Source organism: Aspergillus uvarum (genome assembly GCF_003184745.1).
Source record: "Aspergillus uvarum CBS 121591 unplaced genomic scaffold BO82scaffold_69, whole genome shotgun sequence".
Classification (NCBI taxonomy): domain Eukaryota; kingdom Fungi; phylum Ascomycota; class Eurotiomycetes; order Eurotiales; family Aspergillaceae; genus Aspergillus; species Aspergillus uvarum.
The window spans coordinates 140,367-160,985 of NW_020291366.1; the positions used below are offsets into that span (position 1 = coordinate 140,367).

Consider the following 20,619-nt stretch of genomic DNA (forward strand, 5'->3'; position numbering starts at 1 on the left):
ATAGAAGAAACACTCAAAAAGTCTACTTGATATATGTAATATGAGAAGCTTTTCTTGCTCGTGTCTCTCCAGGTCACCCGTGATTACTCATGTTTCTGCAGCAATCCGTCCTTGCATAGGCTTGGCATCTCAACTCTGGTGTCGCCGGTGTCTTTCCACACTCCTTGAGTACTATTTCCGTTCCTTCCCTGATAGATTCTGGAGAAGCAAGACCGTGCAGCAAAGCCACTCGTTCATTGACCTTGACTAGTAAGTCATCGTACCGACACCTGAGGAGTGCAGGCAGGAGCGGTAGAGGCTTCCCTTCGCAGCACACGGGGTACTGTACTGTACATCCATCCCATCCCCCTATAATCTACAGGTCATATATGAGCTATTCCCTTCTCTCCCTCTCTTCACCACTCCACATCCGGGATAGCTCGCTTCGAACATAGCGATTCGGCGCCGCGTCATTTGTGGGGCTTCGACCTGCTCTACTTGCCTTACACCTCATTAGCAACCATGCATCTCTGGCAGCTCTTGCCCCTCGTGGCTTTTCCTTATGCTTGCCGTATCCTGCTTCCGGAGCACGGAGAATTGTCAAGCAATGTCCGGCCGGAATGCGACCTTCCTTCCTTGATCGACGCTACGGTGGATGACCTGCAAGAGGGCCTCAACAAGAGTTGCTTTACCAGTGTGGAATTGGTCAAGGTGCGTGTGTCCCTCAAACCTTGGCTTTCCCCAAAGTCGAATTTTGAAAATTGAAGGCCTCGCTAACTGGGAATGCCTTTTAGGCGTACACGCTCCGGATCCATGAGGTCAATTCTAAGACGAATGCCGTTCTGGAGCTGAATGATGAGGCACTCAGTATTGCAGCAGCTCTTGACAGTGAGCGAAGTAGAGGGCAAGTTCGTGGGTGAGTTGATTATCCCTGGGCACTCGGAGTTTAGAATTGGGCTGTTAACTCATGTTGGGTATGGGCGCAGGCCTCTTCATGGGCTGCCGATTCTGATTAAAGATCTGATCGGAACGGGGGATCAACTCAATAATACAGGTACGGCGAATTGGTCTTGTTGGGTGGGTTGGAGTGACTGAAGGCTGACTTCTTCATAGGCGGATCTTATGCTCTCCTCGGATCCAAGCTTCCTGCTGAAGCCACTGTGGTGACTAAGCTCAGGGAACAGGGGCTCATCATCCTAGGCAAGAGCAGCGTGTCAGAATGGGCCAATTTCCGCTCGTTAAATTCATCCAATGGGTGGAATGCCAGACGGGGCCAGACGTATGCGGCCTACTATCCTGGGCAGGATCCGAGCGGAAGTTCGAGTGGGAGCGCTGTTGCCACTGACCTGGGACTGGTCACTTTTGCTCTGGGTACAGAGGTAAGCTGGCGACTATCGATCTGATGGCTTGCCGTGAGCTAATTGCTTTTCGTTCTGACAGACTAGTGGCAGCATTCTCCTTCCCGCTGAGAAGAGCAACATCGTCGGTATCAAGCCCACCGTCGGTCTTACATCACGATACATGGTCATCCCCATCAGTGAGCGCCAGGATACCGTTGGACCTCTGGCCAAGACAGTCAAAGACGCTGCCATGCTGTTGCAAGCTATTGCTGGCCCAGATTCCATGGATAACTATACGCTAGCCGCGCCCTTTGCCGACTACCTGCCCAATTATGTGGATGCCTGCAAATTATCCGGGCTGCAGGGGAAGCGCATCGGTATTCCACGGAATGTCATCGCTTATTTCGAGCCGTCCGATGCCTCCATGCTCCCGGTCTTCGAAGAGGCAGTCTCCGTCATTGCAGGTGCTGGTGCGGCTGTCATCGATGAGACAAATTACACAGCGTACAGTGACTTCTCCGTCAGCTCTATCCCAGCTTTGGTAGTGGCCGCTGATTTCACTTCCAATATTGCCACCTACCTGTCAAGCATGACCGGCAACCCGAACCAGCTCCACAGCGTTGCAGACATTCGCCGTTATACTCAGCACAGTCCACCAGAGGAATATCCATCTCGTGACACGGGGATCTGGGATCAAGTTATTGCGGCAGGGATGAACAACACCTCTCCCGGTTTCTGGTCATTGTATCAAGATAACTTGCAATTTGGTGATGAAGGGGGGTTATTGGGAGCACTGAGACGACATGAGCTCGATGCTGTCATCCTGCCCACTCACCTGGCCTCTGATATCCCTGCCATAATTGGGACGCCAGTAATTACCGTGCCGATGGGGGCGTTTCCGAACGGAACAGCGGTCCGAGCAAATGCGCGTGGAGATCTGATCGAGCAGGCGCCTGGGATCCCTCTTGGCGTCAGCTTTTTGGGACCCAAGTGGAGTGAAGAGGCGTTGATAGGTATGGCTTATGCATTTGAGCAGCGGACGCTGGTTCGCGATCGACTTGAACGGTACATTGAGCCGCTCTTTTGAGCCAGTTAAGAGTGTCTATTTCCCATAGTAACTTGCCAGTCTGTCAATTTGAGCACTGCCCTTTTTCAAGAATGCTTAGGTCTGATTTTAATGATGTAACAGTTCGCACTTGGATAATTCAAGTAACTGGCAGGTGGTCATCAGTGACCTTGCGAGCCAATCTGACAATGCTTAGCTCAGGAAGCTTAACAATGGCCTAGTGCATGAGTATTAAGCTATAAGGCCGGAGCACGCATGTTTTTAGGCCACAAGTAGCTTTTTCCAAGATTGGATGTTATTCCCAGCGTTGCGGTGCGCAGCCGATACCCGGGCAAGTAGACGCCTCAGGCAGGAGGGGAACTGTAAACTCGATGAGAAGGAATAAAAGCGCTACCTAGAATTGACAGTGTTCCTCAAATATTAAACATCGTAGTGATATAGCTAGCTAGCCATGAGTGCCGAAGGCCTCTAATACACATTTCCAGGTTCGTTCATCTCCTCCTCCATGGCATACAATACTTAAGGAGAAATTAAACTGCCTTAAGGCAGACAGCATTTTCTGCCACAGGGAGCCAGGGGCGGTCAAAAAAAGAACAGTTTGGCCGCCGGGTTTTCTCCGGCTGTTTTAACCACTTTTCTGCCGGTTTGGGGCGGTCAAGAAATGAACAGTTTCCACCCACCGAGTTTCGTCCGTGGTTCTCCAGCTTTGGCCGACCGAGCCGCTACCACCCAATCCGGTTTAGCCCGTATGGCTGATAAGATCAAGTCTGCGGGCTGGCTGAGTGCCTCGGCTGCACAGCAATCCATAACTTTGATTGCTCCTCTTGCAGTTTTACTTGATGGAGGACCTCGAACAGACCTGCGCATCACTGCGCGCGCAAATAGCTGCCACGGAGGCGCAGCTCGCCGGTCTGAAACGCGAGCTTCAGATCGCAGAGCAAGCGGCACTCGACTCACAGAGTCAGCATACTGACACGAAGGCAAGCCGATGGCCACTTCTCGCTGAGGAGTACCGGCGTTATGGGAGGCAGATGATTGTGCCGCAGCTGGGACTACAGGGTATGTGTACTCTTTTTTTCTCGCCACTCTTTTCCTCTAAGTTCACTCAACGATGTTCGATCTGAAATATTTGAGGTGCATGTGGCTGACTTTGAGGCGCTGTGCGACAGGTCAATTGAGACTCCGATCGGCGAAAGTCCTAATTGTCGGCGCAGGTGGACTGGGATGCCCGGCAGCGATGTATCTTGCTGGAGCTGGCGTGGGTACACTAGGATTGGTGGATGGGGACACCGTTGAGTCGTCAAACTTGCACCGCCAGGTTCTGCATCGCAGCCGAAACGTGGGGAAGTTGAAGGTGGACAGTGCCATTGAGTATCTCCAGGAGTGAGCTTCGCCCCTGTATCCGCTCTGCCACGATCTTGATTCACAACGGTTGACTGACACATCATGTTTTGCTTCTTGCTAGATTGAACCCTCATTCCAGGTATATCGCCCATCGAGAGCATCTAGCACCCGACGCTGCAGCGGATATCTTCAAAGACTACGATATCGTACTCGACTGTACGGATAACCCCGCGACTCGGTACCTGATCTCCGATACGGCTGTGCTACTGGGTAAGCCGTTGGTTTCAGCATCCGCCCTGAGGACGGAAGGACAACTGATGGTGCTGAACAACCCGCCTCGGCCGGCGGGCGACAAAACCGGCGGACCGTGCTATCGCTGCGTGTTTCCCCGACCCCCGCCAGCGAACACCGTCACCAGCTGCGCGGATGGAGGCATACTGGGTCCCGTGGTTGGCACGATGGGCGTCCTGCAGGCTCTGGAAGCTATCAAGGTGATTACGGCCGACGACACCCAGCCTCCCAGCCCTCCGTCGCTACATATCTTCTCCGCGTACTCTACGCCTCTGTTCCGATCGATCAAGCTGCGCTCCCGCCGTGCCAACTGCGCGGTATGCTCTGCAGAGGCGACTGTAACCCTGGATACGGTGCGTTCCGGCTCCACGGATTATGTCTTCTTCTGCGGCAGTGCCGATCCGGAGATGCTACTCGCGCCGGAGGAACGTGTTTCGCCGCTGGAGTATCGGGAGCTGCACCCTCAGTCGTCGGCTACGGACGAGGGCAAGCAACCGACGATGATTGACGTGCGCGAGAAGGTGCAGTTCGACATCTGTAATCTCGAGAACAGTATCAATATCCCGATCTCCACGATCCTGGCATCTTCTACCAGCAAGGGCGACGACACCGCGGCCCAACTCCCAGCGTGGATGCCGGCGGAGCTTGCTGCTGCGGACTCGACGGACCCGATCTACGTGGTGTGTCGCATGGGCAACGATTCCCAGATTGTCGTGAAGAAATTGAAGGAACTAGGACTGGATCGTGAAGGACGACGGAAGGTTGTCGATATTCGCGGAGGCTTCCGCTCGTGGAGGGAACAGCTGGACCCTGAGTGGCCTGAGTATTAGACCACATCTCGATGGACGGACCTTCCTTCTATGACTCCAAGGATTGAATTACATCAGAAGATGTAATGATTGTTCTGGCCTTCACAAGAAGAAGATCCAAGGACGTCAGATTGAAACGAGTCAGTCTACCAATCGAGACACTGCAACTACAAACACCCCACAGGCGAAAGCACCAACAAGACAAGATTAGTCCATACATTCTCTGACCTAGACACCAATATACCACACATAAGCACACAAAGTCTATCTCATAATCACAACCTCCACCTCCTAAGAGCCCAGCTAATCCCTCTGCAAAAACCCAATCGAATCCAACTGCTCTGTCTCCCCGACCCCCAAACTCGTCTCCCTCACCTCCTCCAAATCCTTCTTGATACTCTCCAGCTCCATCGAAATCATCCCAAAGGCATCCGCGCCGAGGGGCACCCGGATCGGGATCCTTCGCCCGCGACTGACAATCGAGACCATCGCCCGCGCAATCGCCTTGGGCTCCGCCCACGCCCGCCGATTCTCCTCCTGGCCCATATACGCCAACAGCGCATTGGCCGGATAGTTGGGGTGGTCGTACGCCGGGTGACGCCCGTGGGCCATGGTCTTGAGGCTGGTCGTGGCGTAATTGGTTTTGACGCCGCCAGGCTCGATGTTGCTGAGGTGAACTTTATTTCCCAACGGAGATTTAGCTCGCGTTGCGCGACCAGATCACCACACCATGGGCTCGAGACAAAGCTGGAAAAGAACAGGGGGGAACTCACTATTCCACTCGCCCGGCAACTCCCTTGCCACCGCCTCGGTGAACCCTTCCACGGCGAACTTGCTGGCGTGGTAGAACGCACTCCCCGGGAATCCGATGAACCCGCCCATCGAGCTGACGTTCAGGATCACGCCGCCCCGCGCACCCCCACTCCTGGAATTGTCCTCGCGCATGATCCGCAGCGCGCGCTTGGTGAGGTTCACCACGCCCCAGAAGTTGGTGTCCAGGAGCGCGCGCGACTCGGCGTCGGCGGCGACTTCGGTGTCGCCCACCAGGGTGTAGCCGGCGTTGTTGACCAGAACGTCGATGCGGTGGAAGTGGGCGAGGGTCTCGTGGAGGGCGGCGTCGATGGAGGCTTGCGAGGTCACGTCTAGCGCCAGGGCGAGGAGGTTGGGGTTGTTGCTGCTGGTTGGGAGGGATAAGCTGGCGGGATTGCGGGCGGTTGCGACCACACGGTGGGTTGGGTGGTGGGTGGTGATGTGGTGCACGAGGGCTTGGCCGATGCCGGAGGAGCAGCCGGTGACTTTTTTTTAGGATTATTAGTTTATGTGTTTCGGTTTTTGGTTTCGCTTTGAGAAAGGCATGGGCACTGACTGAACCAGACGGCGTCGGAGGGGATGTGGTATGGTTTGGTGTTTGGTCCGTCCATGGTGAGTGTGGATGTGTTGGATTTTCCTTGCTAAATGTCTTGTCGGTCTTGTTTGTCTTGCTCAGATCATGGAACTGAAAGAAACTGTGCTATTTATCTGCCGTAAGTGGATGATGCTATTGATGCTCTCTTGTATATGGCTCTCGTCAGCCACGGGCTCGTAAATCCGTCGCGGCGCTTAAGCCCGCTAGGACCCGTTAGCAAACCCTAAGAAGCCCAGGTGGCTGACGAGCATATGAAGGCGCCATACGAATCGAGCTGCGTATGATTTGAAGGGCACCAAGAACATTCACTTACCAATGGCGTGAATAGCTTTCCGCTTCCCAGTAAGTCCACATCGGAGTGACTGTGTCTTGATCGCTCGACGAGCCATTCACCCTAATTGACTTGGATCTCTGTGTGAATACCTATCGTAGCAGTCTATGCCTATATGCGTGACAAGCATATTCTCCATCCCACCCTCAAGCCTGCGCTAGACAGTCTTTACTATGAATACACCGTATCCAAGACATCAAGCATCAATCATCTGAGATCCGTCCGCTCGAGTTCGGGATCTCATTCATGAACACCTCCTAACCTCCATGAGCCACGGGTACTAGTGGCCTAGGATGAGTCGTCTTCCAATCAATTACCATATCCTAGCCCTTGAGGTAATTGTATCATCTGGATACATAGACCATGAGAAATACAGACCAAGAAGTTCCTATCTTCTATGTGTCAACCCAAAGCGCATGGAAGCAACCACATGCACGGTGACGGGCAGGGAGTCCTCCACGAGACCTGAAAATCTGTCTTCTCTGTCTGCAGAACTTAGATACGAATGTAGGAAGCCCGTTCCCCTTCCCGTTTCGCATTTTGTGACTCGTCCCTTTGCCTTGTGCATCTCCTCGCAATTCCCACTCAATCTATCTAAACCTACCGCCCGAACCCTAAAACCTCCAATCCACTAATAAAGCAAACCAGTCCACAGGCCACAATCTAATCCTTCCCTCTGCCTCTTCTCCTTCTCTCAACAGAGGATCCGTCAAGACAAAAATGACAACCCCCGTACTTACCCCTTCGCAAAGCCTTCTCAACAAGGTAAATGCCACCACTAACAGTACTACGGCTACTCCACCCAAAACAAGTTCAATCTATCACCGTGAACGACCCTCACTGAAAAGGGCGTCAGTCCAGCACAACACAAAGGCACATACTAGAAGAGACAGGCAGAAAGCCCCGTCTTCAAACATAAGCTGGCGCCCGTGGCGTCAAGAGACGTCGTTTGGAGGTACTGGGAGAACCCAGGCCTATGAGAAACGATAGGTTGTTCATGTCTCTGCCTCCACTACCACCACCACCACCACCACCACCACCACCACCATCACCACCGCTGCAACGATCACCATTACCAGCGTGAGCAGCTGCAGCTGCCGCACCACCACCGCCAGCACCACCACCAGCACGTACGTGCTCTTTACCCGGAAGTCACCCTCTTCCCTGTTTTGATGCTCGTGTCGTCGAAATAGCGGGAGTACAGGAGCATAGTTGCCCTTGTCGAGGGTATAAGAAGGGATTTGACGTGCCCATGCGCGGTGTGGCTTCGCTTTGGTCATGGGGGTTAGGGTGAGGGGATGATGTGATAAGGAGGTGGGAATGGTGCTCATCAGGAGGAGCATATGGAGAATTAGAAGAAGAAGGGGGGTGGGGGGGATGGGTATCCTACTTGGGGTGATTTCTCTTTGGTACGAATGCATATCTAGACAGCGTGTTGTACTTGTTTCTTGTCTTGCCCTGTTTTTGATTCGTCTTCAAAGCTTACGTGGTACTCATCCTACGTTGGATCTGTTGGACTTCTAGGATATCTTACTCGGTTTGTTCCTGCTTCGCATGTGGAATGAATGGTTGCTTCTTCTTTTTCATTGTCATGGTCTTCACCATATGCAAAAGTCAGGAATCGCAGCGTGGAGAACAGGTACAACAACGTCATTAGTAGTAGCATTCGCAAGGAGCAGCATGAGATACTGGCACTAAACCCCCAGAGATCTCTGTATTTCCGGGACCCCAACCATCCAACACAATGACTAAATACACCCTGCAACCCCGAATCAACCAACCCTTCTATCCATTTCCCCCAAGCCCTCCGAGTTACTTGCTGAGAAACACTCTCAGAGTCTACCTCGCAAAGCAACTACACAACCCGCCCAGCGCCACCACCCCCAGCAGAACCCTCCACAAAGCCTGCAGCCCATCCATGTACATCCCGCGCAGCACCTCCATTTCGCCTTCATTCCCGTTCTTCCCCCCATTCTCACCCATCATCATCAGCAACATCATCATCATCATCGATGAACCATCACCATCTCCTTCAGTTCCATTCCCTCCAAGCCCCAAGATATCCACTCCCTTTTGGTCTCCCATCTCCCGCACCACCTGACCCAGAACAATGGTCCCGCTCACCGTTACCGCGATGCACATGCCCCACGTCCGCAGGATGGAATACAGCAGCATGCCTCCCTTGGAGACCTCGGTGCGAGGCTCCCCGGCATCGTTCGTGCTGCTGTCGTCTGACTTCCAACGTCCAGAAGTGCTGTGCGATCGTGGTCGGTGCTGGAGGCAGCGATGGTATGCGGACATCAAAAGAGCGTGGCTGATCCCGGTGGCGAGGAAGATGAAGACCCAGGCTTGCGGTGGAGTGTGCATGTCGAGGGTGATGAACGCGCACGAGGCCAGAAGACTGATGGCCCAGCCGGCGCGGATGATCCAGCGGAGGGTGCGGGGACGGTGCAACAAAGACCATTTGGAGACTAGGAGGAGGGCGGGGACGGATGGAGCGGTGATTGTGAGGAGGCTGAGACCCGATAGGGTCGGGGTGAGGCGTTTGATCAGGATCAGGTACATCGGGAGGTTGAGCAGGTGGGAGAGGAGCTGGAATTTTTACGTGTATTAGCTTCACTAGGCTGGTAGTAATGGGGGCTTGGAGACACGCACCGAGAACCCATGAAGGAAGCTGCTGAGGTACATCATCGCTCGAGGCAGGCACTCCATGTCTGCTGCGATGAAGATCGACCGCGTCGCCCAGATGCTCTCGTAGAGGACAACCAGCAGAATCACGCCGGCTCCGATGCAAAGAGGCACGAGGACCCGCCAGCTCAACCAGGGGTAGAAAGTGCCGCCCCAGCTAAGACCGATGAGCAGGCACCCCATGCCCACGAGGCTGAGAACGACGCTCAGCCAACACATGCTGCGGAGTTTGCGTATGGAGATGCTGCGGCGGCCACGCAGGTCCACGGCGAATGGAATTATGAGGAGCCCTAGTGCGCAGAACGCAAAGCTGGCGTAGAAAGCCCATATCCTGGAGGTATAGTCGCTGAACAGTCCTCCGAGAACCAGGCCAAGCATGCTTCCGATGACACGAGCCCGAAAGAGATATCCGGAGTAGTGGGCCAGGTACATGTCGGGGATAATGTCGGCCATGACCAGGATCGAATAAGCCATCACTGCCCCTCCTCCGATCCCTTGCACAAACCGGCCGGCGATGAGGCTGGCTAGGTTCATTGAGCCGCTGCAGACGCCCGTCCCGGCCGTCGCGAGCACCACCGCGGAAAGGACAATAGGACCCGCGCCAATAAGATCAGTGAGCATGGCAAAGACCGCCTGGCCCGTGGCGCTGGCGATGAGATACGAGGCCTCAATCCAGAGGATCCCGCCCAGTGCTCGCTCGAGGGTACTTGATAGGCTCTAGGGGAACGGTTTAGTCAACGCAAAGCATTCTGTCGTTCATACGTACTGGTAGCAGGGGTATAACGACAGTCACGTTCAGAGCGTCCATTGTGACCAGCAAACAGGCTGATATGATCATCAGCCACTCCTTGACGTCCGGCTTCCATCTTGCCCGCTCGATATTGGCTTCGAGATTATTGTCATGGTGGCTTGCCGGGGCGTCGATGTTCTCAACTAGGTTTTGGACGCATCTGCCGCTGAAAAGCTGCACGTCGCAGCCATTTTTATCATGGCTAGAGTCAACATATTCCAAGCCCATTGTCGGTCGGTGCTCAGAGTCTCTTGAACCTCCGTGATTCAACTAGAGCTCATAAGACAGCCGAGTGCGACACGGAAAAAGACGTCGAGCACATAGGAAGGCAGAGCATCCCATCACCGTGGAATAGAGGGGAAGTTCCGTTGCATCATCATCTCACAGAAGACTAATGCAAATCAGTCAATCATCCAGATTTCTATTGCCTTGATGGGTCCGACTATATCAGTCAATACATACTAGCATACTCCAGTATGCAAGGGGGCAGCACAGAGCCGCGAGGAGCTGATACGTAATTCGTGCTATTGTTGTTTACCCCCTAGTTTCGCTCCTGCATTAGAAGCGGTCATAGTGCAGTTCTAGCCATAACTTCGATGCAAAAGAATTGATATTGCGGTGATTCGCTCGAAAAGGGCATTCCGATCACCCAGGTAGTCAAGAAGTCCCGCATCTGGATAGCTTGGCTTTCCCTTGTAGTATTGGTATGCAGGCACAGGTCACATCGGATAATCACCTTGAACCAAGAAGCCAAGAAATAGTCGGCAGCACATTCACATGGAAGGGGGGCGAGATTGTCTAATGGTACTTGGGGAGCACATAACCCCCTATGTCTCGGAAAAATTGCATCGCGCTGGTCATAAATTTCGCAACATCCTCCCCAAGCCATGGCGCGAGCATTCTTGTCCTGGTAGATTCCATCTCACGAAGATAATTCCCGGCAACCTGTCAGAATGAGATCTTAGTCCCGGGAAAAGCCTCCATAAAGAACGTAAGAGAACAGAAGCGCACTCACCAGAACACAGGACCCCTTTCGGTGCGAATCTATTGCAACCTGCCCAATAACTTCCGCCACACGCTGGGGTGTGTTGGCTTCCAGACCTGCTGCGTGCCATTTGTCTGAGAACCCTGCTGTGATCCGTGTCGGTGTGAAAAATGGAGCAACGGCGTTGATGCGGATGCCGTACTGCTGCGCAGTGGTCTGGGAGGCACGAAGCAACCCCACGATTCCATGTTTCGAAGCGACATATGCCGCTACACCAGTACCTCCGAAATACCCAGAGGTGGATGCTAGAAGCACAATAGATCCCGATGGTTGATGTTTGTACCTCATGTGGTGCATCGCTAATCTGAGAGCTGTCGATCGTCAGTAGGGAGTGACGTGATGCGCGAAGGAGAGTTACTATTCAGGGTTCCTTTCAGGTTGATATCAATCACTCGAAAACCTTCAGTGGACTCTCTGAGATCGCCATTTTCGTCAATATCGTCGAGGTTCAGTACTGGATGAGACTCCATCACTCCAGCGTTGGCGATGACTATGTTAACCTCTCCGAAAACGCGAACTGCCTCGTGAAAGAGCGTTTTCATCTGCTCCCAGTCGAGGATATCGGCTGCAAGGAATATTGCCTTCTCAGGTCGAGAGAATGTCTGGATAAGTGCTCTGGCCGTCCCCTCGAGGGACGCAAGATCGGATAGGATGACATTTGCGCCATGATGATTGAAGAGTGTCGCGGTAACGGCTCCTATCCCGTTTGCTGCTCCAGTCACAATGACAGTCTGACCAGCTGCCTGAGATAGCAAGGCTGGCTCGATCTCAAGTTCCTGCATACCGGTCCTTGATGGTAGTAAGTTGCGGCTCAGATGAGGTTGAAGAAGGAGGGGTCGAGCGTAACTGCGGGGTTGTCAGGAAATGAGCAGCCATCGCCCATTAAGCCGCTCCCTGATGATCATCAGCAGCCTGCCTCATACCTTACAAGATCTCGCGCGAACCAAAAAAAAAAAAAAGTATGTACTAGGTGAGATAGACTCTAGTGGAAGAATGACCTGATTATACACACAAAAAGACTGGAATCAATCAAGTTTGTCCAGATCCGTCATCGAGACTCTTGACACCTCAGCCGAAGATTTGGCGCTATGTGCAGTGCTAATGGCATGAAAAGAGAAGTCCAACTCCCCTACCAATGCTTTCACGTCTCTGCTTGGGTTAGCATGATACGACACTGGGTCAAACGGTCAACTCACTTCATCAGTCTCTCCACGTCACCAACAATGCATCTGGTGGAAATCTGCAACACCGAAAAGGTAGCAAAGCCAGGCTCCGCGATATGTCTCAGATTCAGAATATCCTTGTCCAGCGCCTCAAGCCTCTTAGAAAAGCTGTACGGACGAGGGGTCTTGAGATACGGCGGCAGAGGCTGTTGATTTGTGATGCTAGCCGAGAGGAGACATAGAACGGAAGTCACCTCGTGCGTCGTCACTCGGGCGCTTGCTACCAATCTTTTGAAGTCATGAAGCCAAGCTGAGTCCGATTCATCGTCATGCCCAAATTGCAAGAGCGTGTCCGACGCGTATCCCAAAAGACTCAGATAGCTGACGATGCTGTATACATGGTCAGAAGGATTGACATCCACATCAAAATCAGGCTGACGTACCTGTCAATGCATGTTATTATCGAGTCATAGCGCTTCTTCGGAAATCTTCCACCGATGGGGACTTCCCATTTCAAGAAGCCGGAGTAGGTTCGCAAGCTGTTCAGCATGAGCATCTGCTTCGAAAACACCTTGTTGCGGGCCTTGAGCAGTCGCCGCCCTGAGGAGGTTTTAATCGCCAGATCGCCCTCGTCACCTCGCATGCGTGCGGAGACGGTCTCGTGAATAACTGAATAGTAGTTTGCTAAAAGGTACAAAGATGCCCCCAGACTTTGGCGGAGAGCAGAATGTTCCGAGATCGGATAAGGAAAAAACGTCCAGAAGAAAGCAACGGCGATACCCCCAGCCACTGCTGCAAGTCTATATGGTGCTAGCAGATAGATGGGATAGTACTGCTGTCCATTGGAGCTGGCCACTGCCTCTCCGATCTTGCGAACCTCCAACTCGTACCCCACTATCATGGAGGTAGAAATGATGGTGATGATGCCAATGATGCGGAAGCGGAATTGTTTGATTGGTACATAGAAGACGCAGGTCAGGAAGATGAACAGGAAGACGATAATTCCCGGAGTCTTCTTGCCGGGGATATACCAAGCCAGTAAGCTAAGCACCATAGCTATGACTGTGCCTAGAATACGGAGAACAAATCCAAAGATGCTCTGGCCCGAGGTAGGCGACATACTCAGATTGACCATTATCATGGCCCATACAAACCTCTGCTTGACGAAGAAGCTTTGAGTGTCATGGAGAAACGCGACCACAGCCACGGTCATCGTGGCGCAGGCAACGCGGAAGCCATAAGAGGATTCAGGTGAGCGGAGGGCCGAGGGGATCCGTCGAAGCTTGTCGCCGAATCTTTGCAGTGCATTCTCCGCGGGTAGGTGTTCAGGGTCTTTTCGATGTTTGTATGCTTCGCCTAACTGAAGAATATTGTTCTGCGAGCTAATGTCGCCACCAAGATTATCATCTTCGTGAGTATCTTCCGCTTTGAAGGCGCTTACAACCCATTTCAATAGGCGTTTAGATCCTGGTATGATGAGCCGTTTTCTTGACAGTTTTCCGCTCGCACGCTTCTCGTCAGCAAAGTGAATGAAATCCTGGATGACATGGCCAGTGGAACTGAGAAGTTGTTCCATCTATAAAAGTCAGCAGATTGCTTTAGGCACTGCATAGCCCAGTGTCCAACGTACGTAAAGAATCAAATACAGCTGCCTTCTGCTCCGATCTCGTCCAACGCCTGAACTATCAGAAGGTATATCATCGATATCGATGTGAACGGAAGAAGGGTGCTCAAAAAAGTCGGGCGGAAGAGTAATCCCTTTTTCTTCGCCCCAGGCCCGCAAAGCGATACGCTTCGCTGCCTTGAAGTCCTTTAGCTTCTTTGCATAGAGGCCAGCAAAGGCTTTTTCGCCGGGTTTCGGGCTTGCGTTTGCCTCCACATCTTCGGATTCTTTCGACGCAGTTGATGATTTGGGCGGTTTGCTGAACTCAAGAACGTACGACACATGCTGAAGGCCTTCATCAATTGTATTGATCATAGAGCGGAAGGGGTCATGCACAGCCCGCATGATATCGTTCCATTCCTGCACAACGCGATAGCGTATATCCTCTGGGGTGCCAGGATCAATCGGTTGATTCCACTTGTTGTAATCGGAAAGACGTTGGAAAATGTCCACCACAAAGCTTAGACCTACAACCGGTATCATAGCTTGACGCAGCTGTCTGAAAATTGCTTGAAGATCGTCGGGACCGAGTTTGCCGATGGCGAATTCACGCTTTGCGAATGTCAAGTCTCCGTGAATCTTGGCATGGAGATCTGTGAGTTTCTGGCAAGCTGATCGGATAGCCGCTGCCTCTGGGCTGTAGACTTTGCCGCTCTTGGTCATCTTCTCCACTCGAGAGTCGTAGGTCTCGGCCCGGCCAAACATATCCTCACGCTCTAGGGATTCAAAATACGCTGTGTGGGCTCTGAGAGCGCCACGTAAGCCGTCAATATAACCTCCCATTTGTTTGAGAATGATGCCTCGAGTACTCTTGGGCAAGATAAACAGGGATACACCTGTACAAATAGCTAGCCCTGTCAAACAAGCTTCGAGCAACTTTTTCACCAATGTGATCGCTGCGGTCATAGTTCCTAGACGGGGCGCATAGGTGAACGTGACATTAGCAACGATAGAATAGATGATCACGGGAAATTGAAACTGCTGAAATTTGGCTCTGAATGTATGGACCACGTAGATCTGGAAGAATAGCCAGACTCCACTGACTGCTGATGCGGAGGCATTGTACGAGACGGAGGTGGTTGAGGTAGCACTCGATGTCGCTGAAGATGGCTCTGAGTGTTCTCGGGCCTTGATAGAGCAGTACATCATGAGCAATGCGAAAGCGGAGGCCACACAGACTGCGAGAATATCAAGCACCATCATCTGAATGAATTTCGCCTGCGGCATGATGGAGAAACCCAGGACAGAGATGATAGCTACCAAATAGCCAACGGTGTTGAATTGACCGGACACAACATCTGATTGGTACCTATAGCTTATTAGGTCTGATCCTTATACTGATCAGAGGATGTTGGTAGGCAAGCATACATAGCTACACATATCGTGGGTGGGAGTGCTCCCCTGTTGCGAAAGATTGCATTTAGCTTCAATGCACATATCTGGTAGTGAAAGAATCGGTGGGACATACTTCATCATGAGCAGCAAAGTGGGAATGTCCATGTTTAGCTTACCCCAGATAATCTGGGGTAAGCTGAAAATCTTCGTCCATTTTCGCTTCTTTGGGCTATCATTTGTGGCCTGCATCGATGGCGAGGCGGCTGCTTCAGCAGCGTCCAACACGACCATGTCTTAGGCCAATCCGTGGTGTCGGTCGCAATGGCTCTGTCTCTGTCTCTGCTCAGGATGCATTTCCCGGGGTGTTTTGATGATCACGCCCTCTGCTTTCCCCGACACACGTGATCTATTAACCGATGCCGAATCCGGAGACGGGAAAAGAAAGCTCTGAATTGTTGGGGACGGTGATCGAAGGAATAGATCGCACAACTTTAGCCTGTAAGGCTATTGAGACAGTACAGGAGATGGATGCAGGGGAGATTAGTAGCACAGGGAGAAGGTTGAAGAAAATGGAATCAACTTTGTTGAGGCGGGGTACGAGAAGGAAGGATGACTCGGTGAAGATAGAATCGGTAGGGGAAGAGGATTATTTGGTGGCGATCGGCGCTCCGTTACTTAACCGGGCAGGCACAATACTTTCTCCCATCCGCGGTCACGGCTCGTCAATGCCGCCTGTCCACAGACTATGTATTGATCTTGAGTCAATGGAGTACTGCCTATCAGTATATCTGCAATGACTGCCGGAAATCAACGACTTGTGCAACGTGCAAGAACCCGCCATCCCGTCGGACTATTTCCGGCCCACTTGCAGCTTAACCGCATATGATATCATACACTCACTACAGAGGATAAATGATATTGACACGGGCCGCCTTTCCCATGGCACCGGTGCTAAGCCGACTAAGGGAAGGCGACCCGTGTCAATATCAATCATCCACCAAGGAGACAACTAAAGTTGTTGCTATGTATTTGGTCCACCTTCGAGCATCTTTCACATACAATTTCTTAATATGTCATCTCTCTCTATCATCATTTACAGACCAGAGGAGATGAGTCCTAATAGTTCAATCCCGGACAATCTGCACTTTCGGGAACAAAACAGGCTATCGAAGTCTGTGCTCAGACCGGGCAACGAGGCGGCCTCGGATGTCTGCTGACGGAAATATGAGCAAGCTACGGAGTACACTTAGTTTATCCGGCACTGATCCGAAACCATCGGATCTCAAGCCGCGGTGACCCGTAGTTTCCGCACTCGTCATGCTCCTCGCGCCAATACGTGCCTGGAGATCTTATGCTTGACAACAAAAGTCATGTCAATTGCGTGTTGCTTGTGCCGAGGGAATAGATGCCATTCCGCATCATTGTTCTTTTATGTTAATTCCGTGATAGTCGAGCGGTTTTACTTTGCCTTGCTAGTCTCACTCGCACTTGTGAGTGACAGGCGTGTGTACGATTCCCCTCCGGGGAATCTTTTTTTGTTTCATATATTGCTTTTTGTTTCCCTCCTGTCCGCAAGTTGGGTGTCGATACATCACAACGATACAACCGTAAGAAGTAATAAGAGGTCTGTGAATTCTCAATGAAATAGGAGGACTGTCAAATACAAAGCACTCCACAGCTTAGGTCTGAGATGTGTACGAGACGTGGGTGAGTGATATTTTCAGCTACGTGAGGCTATCTGAGCGAGGAATTACGATATATTAACATATGCTGCGGCGGGCGGTGAGCAGTCTGACTATCGAGGGCTTAGGGCCGCCGACAAGAAGCGTAGCCCTAGCAGTAGATGTTCTTCTTCCAGTCCCAATAAATCGATCAATGTTTTCACTTCCGAGGAGCACCTTCAACAGTTCTGAGCTACATTTACTGGCAAAAACGTATAGCAAGGCCTAATGTAACATCCTTCAAGAAGTGGATTAGATCGTCGAATCAAATCCCAACGTAGAGTCAGAATCCGAGTCTCCTATATATGAAGAGAATTAATTACACGAAAGGTAAATGTTTCCTTGAAGCTGCGTCATCAGCTACTACCATTCCAACCCCCCTAAGCATGACCCCAATGTCACCGTAGCAAGAAGAGAAACCCAGTTAGCTTCTCCTTTACAGCTTGCCCTGACCAGCGTTGGCGGTAACGCTGGAGGCGACGGTGGTGTAAGCGGAAGCACTGGCAATGTTCTTGCCGGCGAAGTTTGTGAGGAAGGCAGTGTCGGTCTCGTCGAGAGTGCCAGAGCTGCCGAAACCGTTGATGACACAGGCACGGCCAAGGGAGGCAGTGCAGGAAGATCCGGAGGAGGTAGAGGGGACAGAGAACATCTGGCCATCGACGGGGGTCTCGACAATGGTGTCAACGTTCTGGAAGACGTTGCCCTCAGCAAGGATGTAGGCACCGGACATGACCTCGAAGGCGTGGCCGGTGTTGTCGTACCAGTAGTTGTTGACCTGCCATTGGTTAACCGCAAGATCTACAAGCAACCGAGAATCTGCCGATGATAGCCTAAAGGGGGGAGAAAAGGAATGTGACTTACGGCGTGGACGAGGGTGTTTCCTCCAACCTTGGGGGAACGACCGCTGGTGTGGTAGATATAGTTGCCCTTCAGGGTAACCATGTCGCTGGATCCATCGAGATAGATTCCCCAGTATGTGTAACCATCACAAGTGGCAGAGTAATCAGTGAGACCGTCAATGTAGTTGTTGGTGATAGAGACGCGGTTGTCGGCATCAGTTCCAAGGACGATGTGCTGGCGACCAATGCGAGCGGTGGTCACGTGATCGATCCAGACCATATCGACATCATCAAGAGTGATAGCATCACCACCCCAGACGTACTTTTCGTTGATGTCGGTGATGGCGATGTTCCTGATATGTATTAATAGAGGAGTTCGCCAATCTCAAATTGTATGAATGGAAACATACTGGATGATAACGTTCTCAGTACCGCTGACAAGACGGAGACCCTTGCCCTTGATGATACCAGTGCTACCGACACCAACAATGGACTTGTTGGAGCCAACGGTGATACCGAGAACACCAGCGTTGTCGCTAGAGAGGGACAAGAGTCAGAGCGATGCTCTATCAAGGCGATCAAATGGCGGGTAGGGCAGGATCACTTACTAGCTTACGGAGACGGAGGGAGCATCAGGCTCGTAGTTAGTGCACCAGTCGTTCTGGTTAATAGCCACCTGACAGGCCGATGCAGTTCCCCAAGGAGCACATCCAGTGGAGGTGGTGGTACCCTCAGTGCCGGTGAAGTCGAAGGTCTTCTCGAGGATGATGACACGGGCCTCGCTGTCACCAAGGTAGGAGACCAGCTCGTCGGTAGTGGAGGGATAGACGGGAGTGGCGGAACCTCCTCCAGTAACGCCCTTGGCGAAACCCTCAGCAGAGCCGGAGACACCGACAGCAGCGGCGGAGCCGACAAGTCCAGCGACAGCAGCGCTGAAAAGAGCAGTATACTTCATGGTGGATGGAAGGACAGAGAACAGAGATAGAAGACCAGCTATCTGAATAGAAAAAAAGGAAAGACTGACTGAGAAAGAAGGACTGAGGTGAAAGAGGGACAGAAGGAGGGAAAGAGGGAAAGAGTGGGATGAGAGAGAAAAGAAACCTGATGGAGGAGGAATACTCCAGAGGACTTATATAGCTGGAGTTCTGGGAATCATGAGGAGAAAGCCACTATCTCCAATCTGATGGAGCAGAGTCGCGATATCGAATGAAATTGAACGGGTGATCGGGATGAAACGTCCAAGGCCATTTTTGATTAGAAGCTAAGGGCTCTTGCACAAATGCGTCAATTCTTCTTGATCAGTCCCAGACTTGGCGCCGGAGGAGTGACCGAGGCCTTGCCATGGAATCACGGAATTCTGGAAGAGTTGAACGGACCAGACCGTGGGCTGGTTCAAAATGGGAAATGATAAGCAGCAACAGCCACATGGTTTGCCCACCACCACAGAGAGAACCTCCTGGTTCATAGCCCATGAACACGGCGATCCACCGTCAAGGGGCGGCCGGTAGCATATTGGAATTGGCGCGATGGGAACGTTAGACTGTGGAGCATCCCGGGTGATTTACGATGTTTCATGATTATCACGCCGCTGCTATTTAGCCCTTGTAGTCTAAAGTAAAAATCACGCCGTGGCAAAGGCCGGAGGTCGGATGTTACCAGTACACGTAGACAGGGTAATTGTTCCGTCTTGGCCGAGGGATCCATGATATTGATGGCCGGGTGACTGCAGGACTGCAGAAAGATGAGGATATTGAGAAGAATGGAAGCTCGACTTGCGGACCTCCGGCGGGTGGTTTAGGGCTGTCAGATGTAACACGGAGCCGGGCCGGAAACCTCCTGTGTGTCACAGCCTCACCCATCAAGGAGTCTCAGATCTTGTTGTGACTCCTTGTTAACCAGTTGCACGGTTGTTCCCCATGTTATCCGCAGAGTATGGCTGGTGCCTGCGGAAAAAGAATCTTTAGATCGTATCTGCATAGTGTCAGGAAGTTCAGGAACGCTGAACCGCCGGTCCACAGCCAACAGGCGAGTGGGCCTTTTTTCGACCCACCACATCGCGGGACCAGAATTCCAAAACAAAACAGAACTCAAAAGAAACGTAAGATTTATTGCACCAGCAAGCTAGCACCCCGTCTTCTCTCCTAGAAGGGTAGCTCCGAGCGCTTCCAGAACACGAGTTGTGTCTCCATCAATCGGATATTATGGCTATCTTGGTAAAAGAAGGCAAAGTTGATCCCATCAACGTCTCTAACTGGTGCCACTAAGGGCAAGAGTCCCCACTTGAGATAACTTCCCAAGTCTTCCAAGAGGATCCGGTGCTTGATGAGAAATGGAGATGACGTCCACCTGTGTCTTACATTCAAATCTAGCTGCAGGACGCCAGCGGAAATAAACTAATGGAGGTGAAGTCTTAATCTGAGACCAAAAGCCTTAGCTGTTTAAGCTTCTTGCAATGTGGTGATGAGATATGCACGGCGTGGTGAGGTCGGATTGTACGTACGATAAGCCTACCAATAGAAGGCATTTTATTTCCGTCGTCCAGCAACGGTCGGTCGAATTACCATGTCGGGAGTAGAGGCTCATATACCAGAAAACAGTCGGTGGATTAAGGGCTGTAGGACCATCGGGTTTCGGCCCTAAGCATGGTCAATGCTACTCAGTATCTTGACGAACGATAAAGAGGGGTGGAATATTCAGTTGTTTTCATTTCCCGCCAGCGCCCTTGACCAGATGCAGCAACTTTTCCGCAATCCCTACCTTGTGCAGCGGTTGATTCCTGACCCTGTGCAAATTAGCATCTGGACCCGCAA

At 52.0% G+C, this 20,619-nt stretch overlaps 8 protein-coding genes across 8 annotated transcripts; 2 read left to right on the forward strand and 6 right to left on the reverse strand.

Annotated features, from left to right (window-relative positions):
• Positions 1–501: 501 nt before the first annotated feature.
• Positions 502–2,443, forward strand: BO82DRAFT_345098 (putative amidase; the record flags this gene model as incomplete). The annotated part of the gene is made up of 5 exons (XM_025633689.1): positions 502–684; positions 774–895; positions 966–1,033; positions 1,093–1,358; positions 1,420–2,443. 5 exons carry the CDS (start codon positions 502–504, stop codon positions 2,404–2,406), a joined length of 1,626 nt encoding a protein of 541 aa, XP_025487567.1. The 3' UTR covers positions 2,407–2,443.
• Positions 2,444–3,194: 751 nt separating this feature from the next.
• Positions 3,195–4,991, forward strand: BO82DRAFT_180937 (HesA/MoeB/ThiF family protein). Its single transcript, XM_025630424.1, has 3 exons — positions 3,195–3,444; positions 3,555–3,768; positions 3,851–4,991. The coding sequence occupies exons 1-3, from the start codon at positions 3,225–3,227 to the stop codon at positions 4,848–4,850; spliced, it is 1,434 nt and encodes a 477-aa protein (XP_025487568.1). The 5' UTR covers positions 3,195–3,224; the 3' UTR covers positions 4,851–4,991.
• Positions 4,992–5,132: 141 nt separating this feature from the next.
• BO82DRAFT_368589 (SDR family oxidoreductase) lies at positions 5,133–6,250 on the reverse strand (the record flags this gene model as incomplete). Its single annotated transcript, XM_025637131.1, has 3 exons — positions 5,133–5,506; positions 5,603–6,124; positions 6,196–6,250. 3 exons carry the CDS (start codon positions 6,248–6,250, stop codon positions 5,133–5,135), a joined length of 951 nt encoding a protein of 316 aa, XP_025487569.1.
• A 1,310-nt stretch (positions 6,251–7,560) lies between these two features.
• On the reverse strand, positions 7,561–7,908 carry BO82DRAFT_406280 (uncharacterized protein; the record flags this gene model as incomplete). The annotated part of the gene is made up of 1 exon (XM_025639555.1): positions 7,561–7,908. One exon carries the CDS (start codon positions 7,906–7,908, stop codon positions 7,561–7,563), a length of 348 nt encoding a protein of 115 aa, XP_025487570.1.
• Positions 7,909–8,404: 496 nt separating this feature from the next.
• Positions 8,405–10,271, reverse strand: BO82DRAFT_406281 (MFS general substrate transporter; the record flags this gene model as incomplete). Its single annotated transcript, XM_025639556.1, has 3 exons — positions 8,405–9,157; positions 9,221–9,970; positions 10,020–10,271. The coding sequence occupies 3 exons, from the start codon at positions 10,269–10,271 to the stop codon at positions 8,405–8,407; spliced, it is 1,755 nt and encodes a 584-aa protein (XP_025487571.1).
• Positions 10,272–10,556: 285 nt separating this feature from the next.
• BO82DRAFT_180977 (dehydrogenase with different specificitie) lies at positions 10,557–11,991 on the reverse strand. The gene is made up of 3 exons (XM_025630425.1): positions 11,447–11,991; positions 11,059–11,399; positions 10,557–10,988 (listed from the first exon to the last, which is right to left on the reverse strand). Exons 1-3 carry the CDS (start codon positions 11,868–11,870, stop codon positions 10,842–10,844), a joined length of 912 nt encoding a protein of 303 aa, XP_025487572.1. The 5' UTR covers positions 11,871–11,991; the 3' UTR covers positions 10,557–10,841.
• Positions 11,992–12,053: 62 nt separating this feature from the next.
• On the reverse strand, positions 12,054–15,968 carry BO82DRAFT_435911 (uncharacterized protein). The gene is made up of 6 exons (XM_025641069.1): positions 15,383–15,968; positions 15,283–15,315; positions 13,882–15,223; positions 12,695–13,827; positions 12,285–12,641; positions 12,054–12,237 (listed from the first exon to the last, which is right to left on the reverse strand). Exons 1-6 carry the CDS (start codon positions 15,538–15,540, stop codon positions 12,114–12,116), a joined length of 3,147 nt encoding a protein of 1,048 aa, XP_025487573.1. The 5' UTR covers positions 15,541–15,968; the 3' UTR covers positions 12,054–12,113.
• Positions 15,969–17,224: 1,256 nt separating this feature from the next.
• Positions 17,225–19,075, reverse strand: BO82DRAFT_435912 (polysaccharide lyase family 1 protein). Its single transcript, XM_025641070.1, has 4 exons — positions 18,418–19,075; positions 18,220–18,345; positions 17,832–18,162; positions 17,225–17,745 (listed from the first exon to the last, which is right to left on the reverse strand). Exons 1-4 carry the CDS (start codon positions 18,762–18,764, stop codon positions 17,407–17,409), a joined length of 1,143 nt encoding a protein of 380 aa, XP_025487574.1. The 5' UTR covers positions 18,765–19,075; the 3' UTR covers positions 17,225–17,406.
• Between the last annotated feature and the right edge of the window lie 1,544 nt (positions 19,076–20,619).

What these genes read in the sequence shown, in the direction of transcription:
- BO82DRAFT_435912 (XM_025641070.1), bottom strand. Translation starts at nt 18,764, where the DNA reads ATGAAGTATACTGCTCTTTTCAGCGCTGCTGTCGCTGGACTTGTCGGC. An exon ending in CCCTCCGTCTCCGTAAGCTA is followed by an intron (nt 18,346 to 18,417) that starts GTAAGTGATCCT and finishes GTCCCTCTCTAG; the next exon opens with CGACAACGCTGGTGTTCTCG. An exon ending in GAAACACCCTCGTCCACGCC is followed by an intron (nt 17,746 to 17,831) that starts GTAAGTCACATT and finishes AACCAATGGCAG; the next exon opens with GTCAACAACTACTGGTACGA.
- BO82DRAFT_180937 (XM_025630424.1), top strand. Translation starts at nt 3,225, where the DNA reads ATGGAGGACCTCGAACAGACCTGCGCATCACTGCGCGCGCAAATAGCT. An exon ending in GCCGCAGCTGGGACTACAGG is followed by an intron (nt 3,445 to 3,554) that starts GTATGTGTACTC and finishes GCTGTGCGACAG; the next exon opens with GTCAATTGAGACTCCGATCG. An exon ending in GCCATTGAGTATCTCCAGGA is followed by an intron (nt 3,769 to 3,850) that starts GTGAGCTTCGCC and finishes GCTTCTTGCTAG; the next exon opens with ATTGAACCCTCATTCCAGGT.
- BO82DRAFT_435911 (XM_025641069.1), bottom strand. Translation starts at nt 15,540, where the DNA reads ATGGTCGTGTTGGACGCTGCTGAAGCAGCCGCCTCGCCATCGATGCAG. An exon ending in ACTTTGCTGCTCATGATGAA is followed by an intron (nt 15,316 to 15,382) that starts GTATGTCCCACC and finishes CTTTCGCAACAG; the next exon opens with GGGAGCACTCCCACCCACGA. An exon ending in ATAATAACATGCATTGACAG is followed by an intron (nt 12,642 to 12,694) that starts GTACGTCAGCCT and finishes CCATGTATACAG; the next exon opens with CATCGTCAGCTATCTGAGTC.
- BO82DRAFT_180977 (XM_025630425.1), bottom strand. Translation starts at nt 11,870, where the DNA reads ATGCAGGAACTTGAGATCGAGCCAGCCTTGCTATCTCAGGCAGCTGGT. An exon ending in CCTGAAAGGAACCCTGAATA is followed by an intron (nt 11,400 to 11,446) that starts GTAACTCTCCTT and finishes GACGATCGACAG; the next exon opens with CTCTCAGATTAGCGATGCAC. An exon ending in GAAAGGGGTCCTGTGTTCTG is followed by an intron (nt 10,989 to 11,058) that starts GTGAGTGCGCTT and finishes TCATTCTGACAG; the next exon opens with GTTGCCGGGAATTATCTTCG.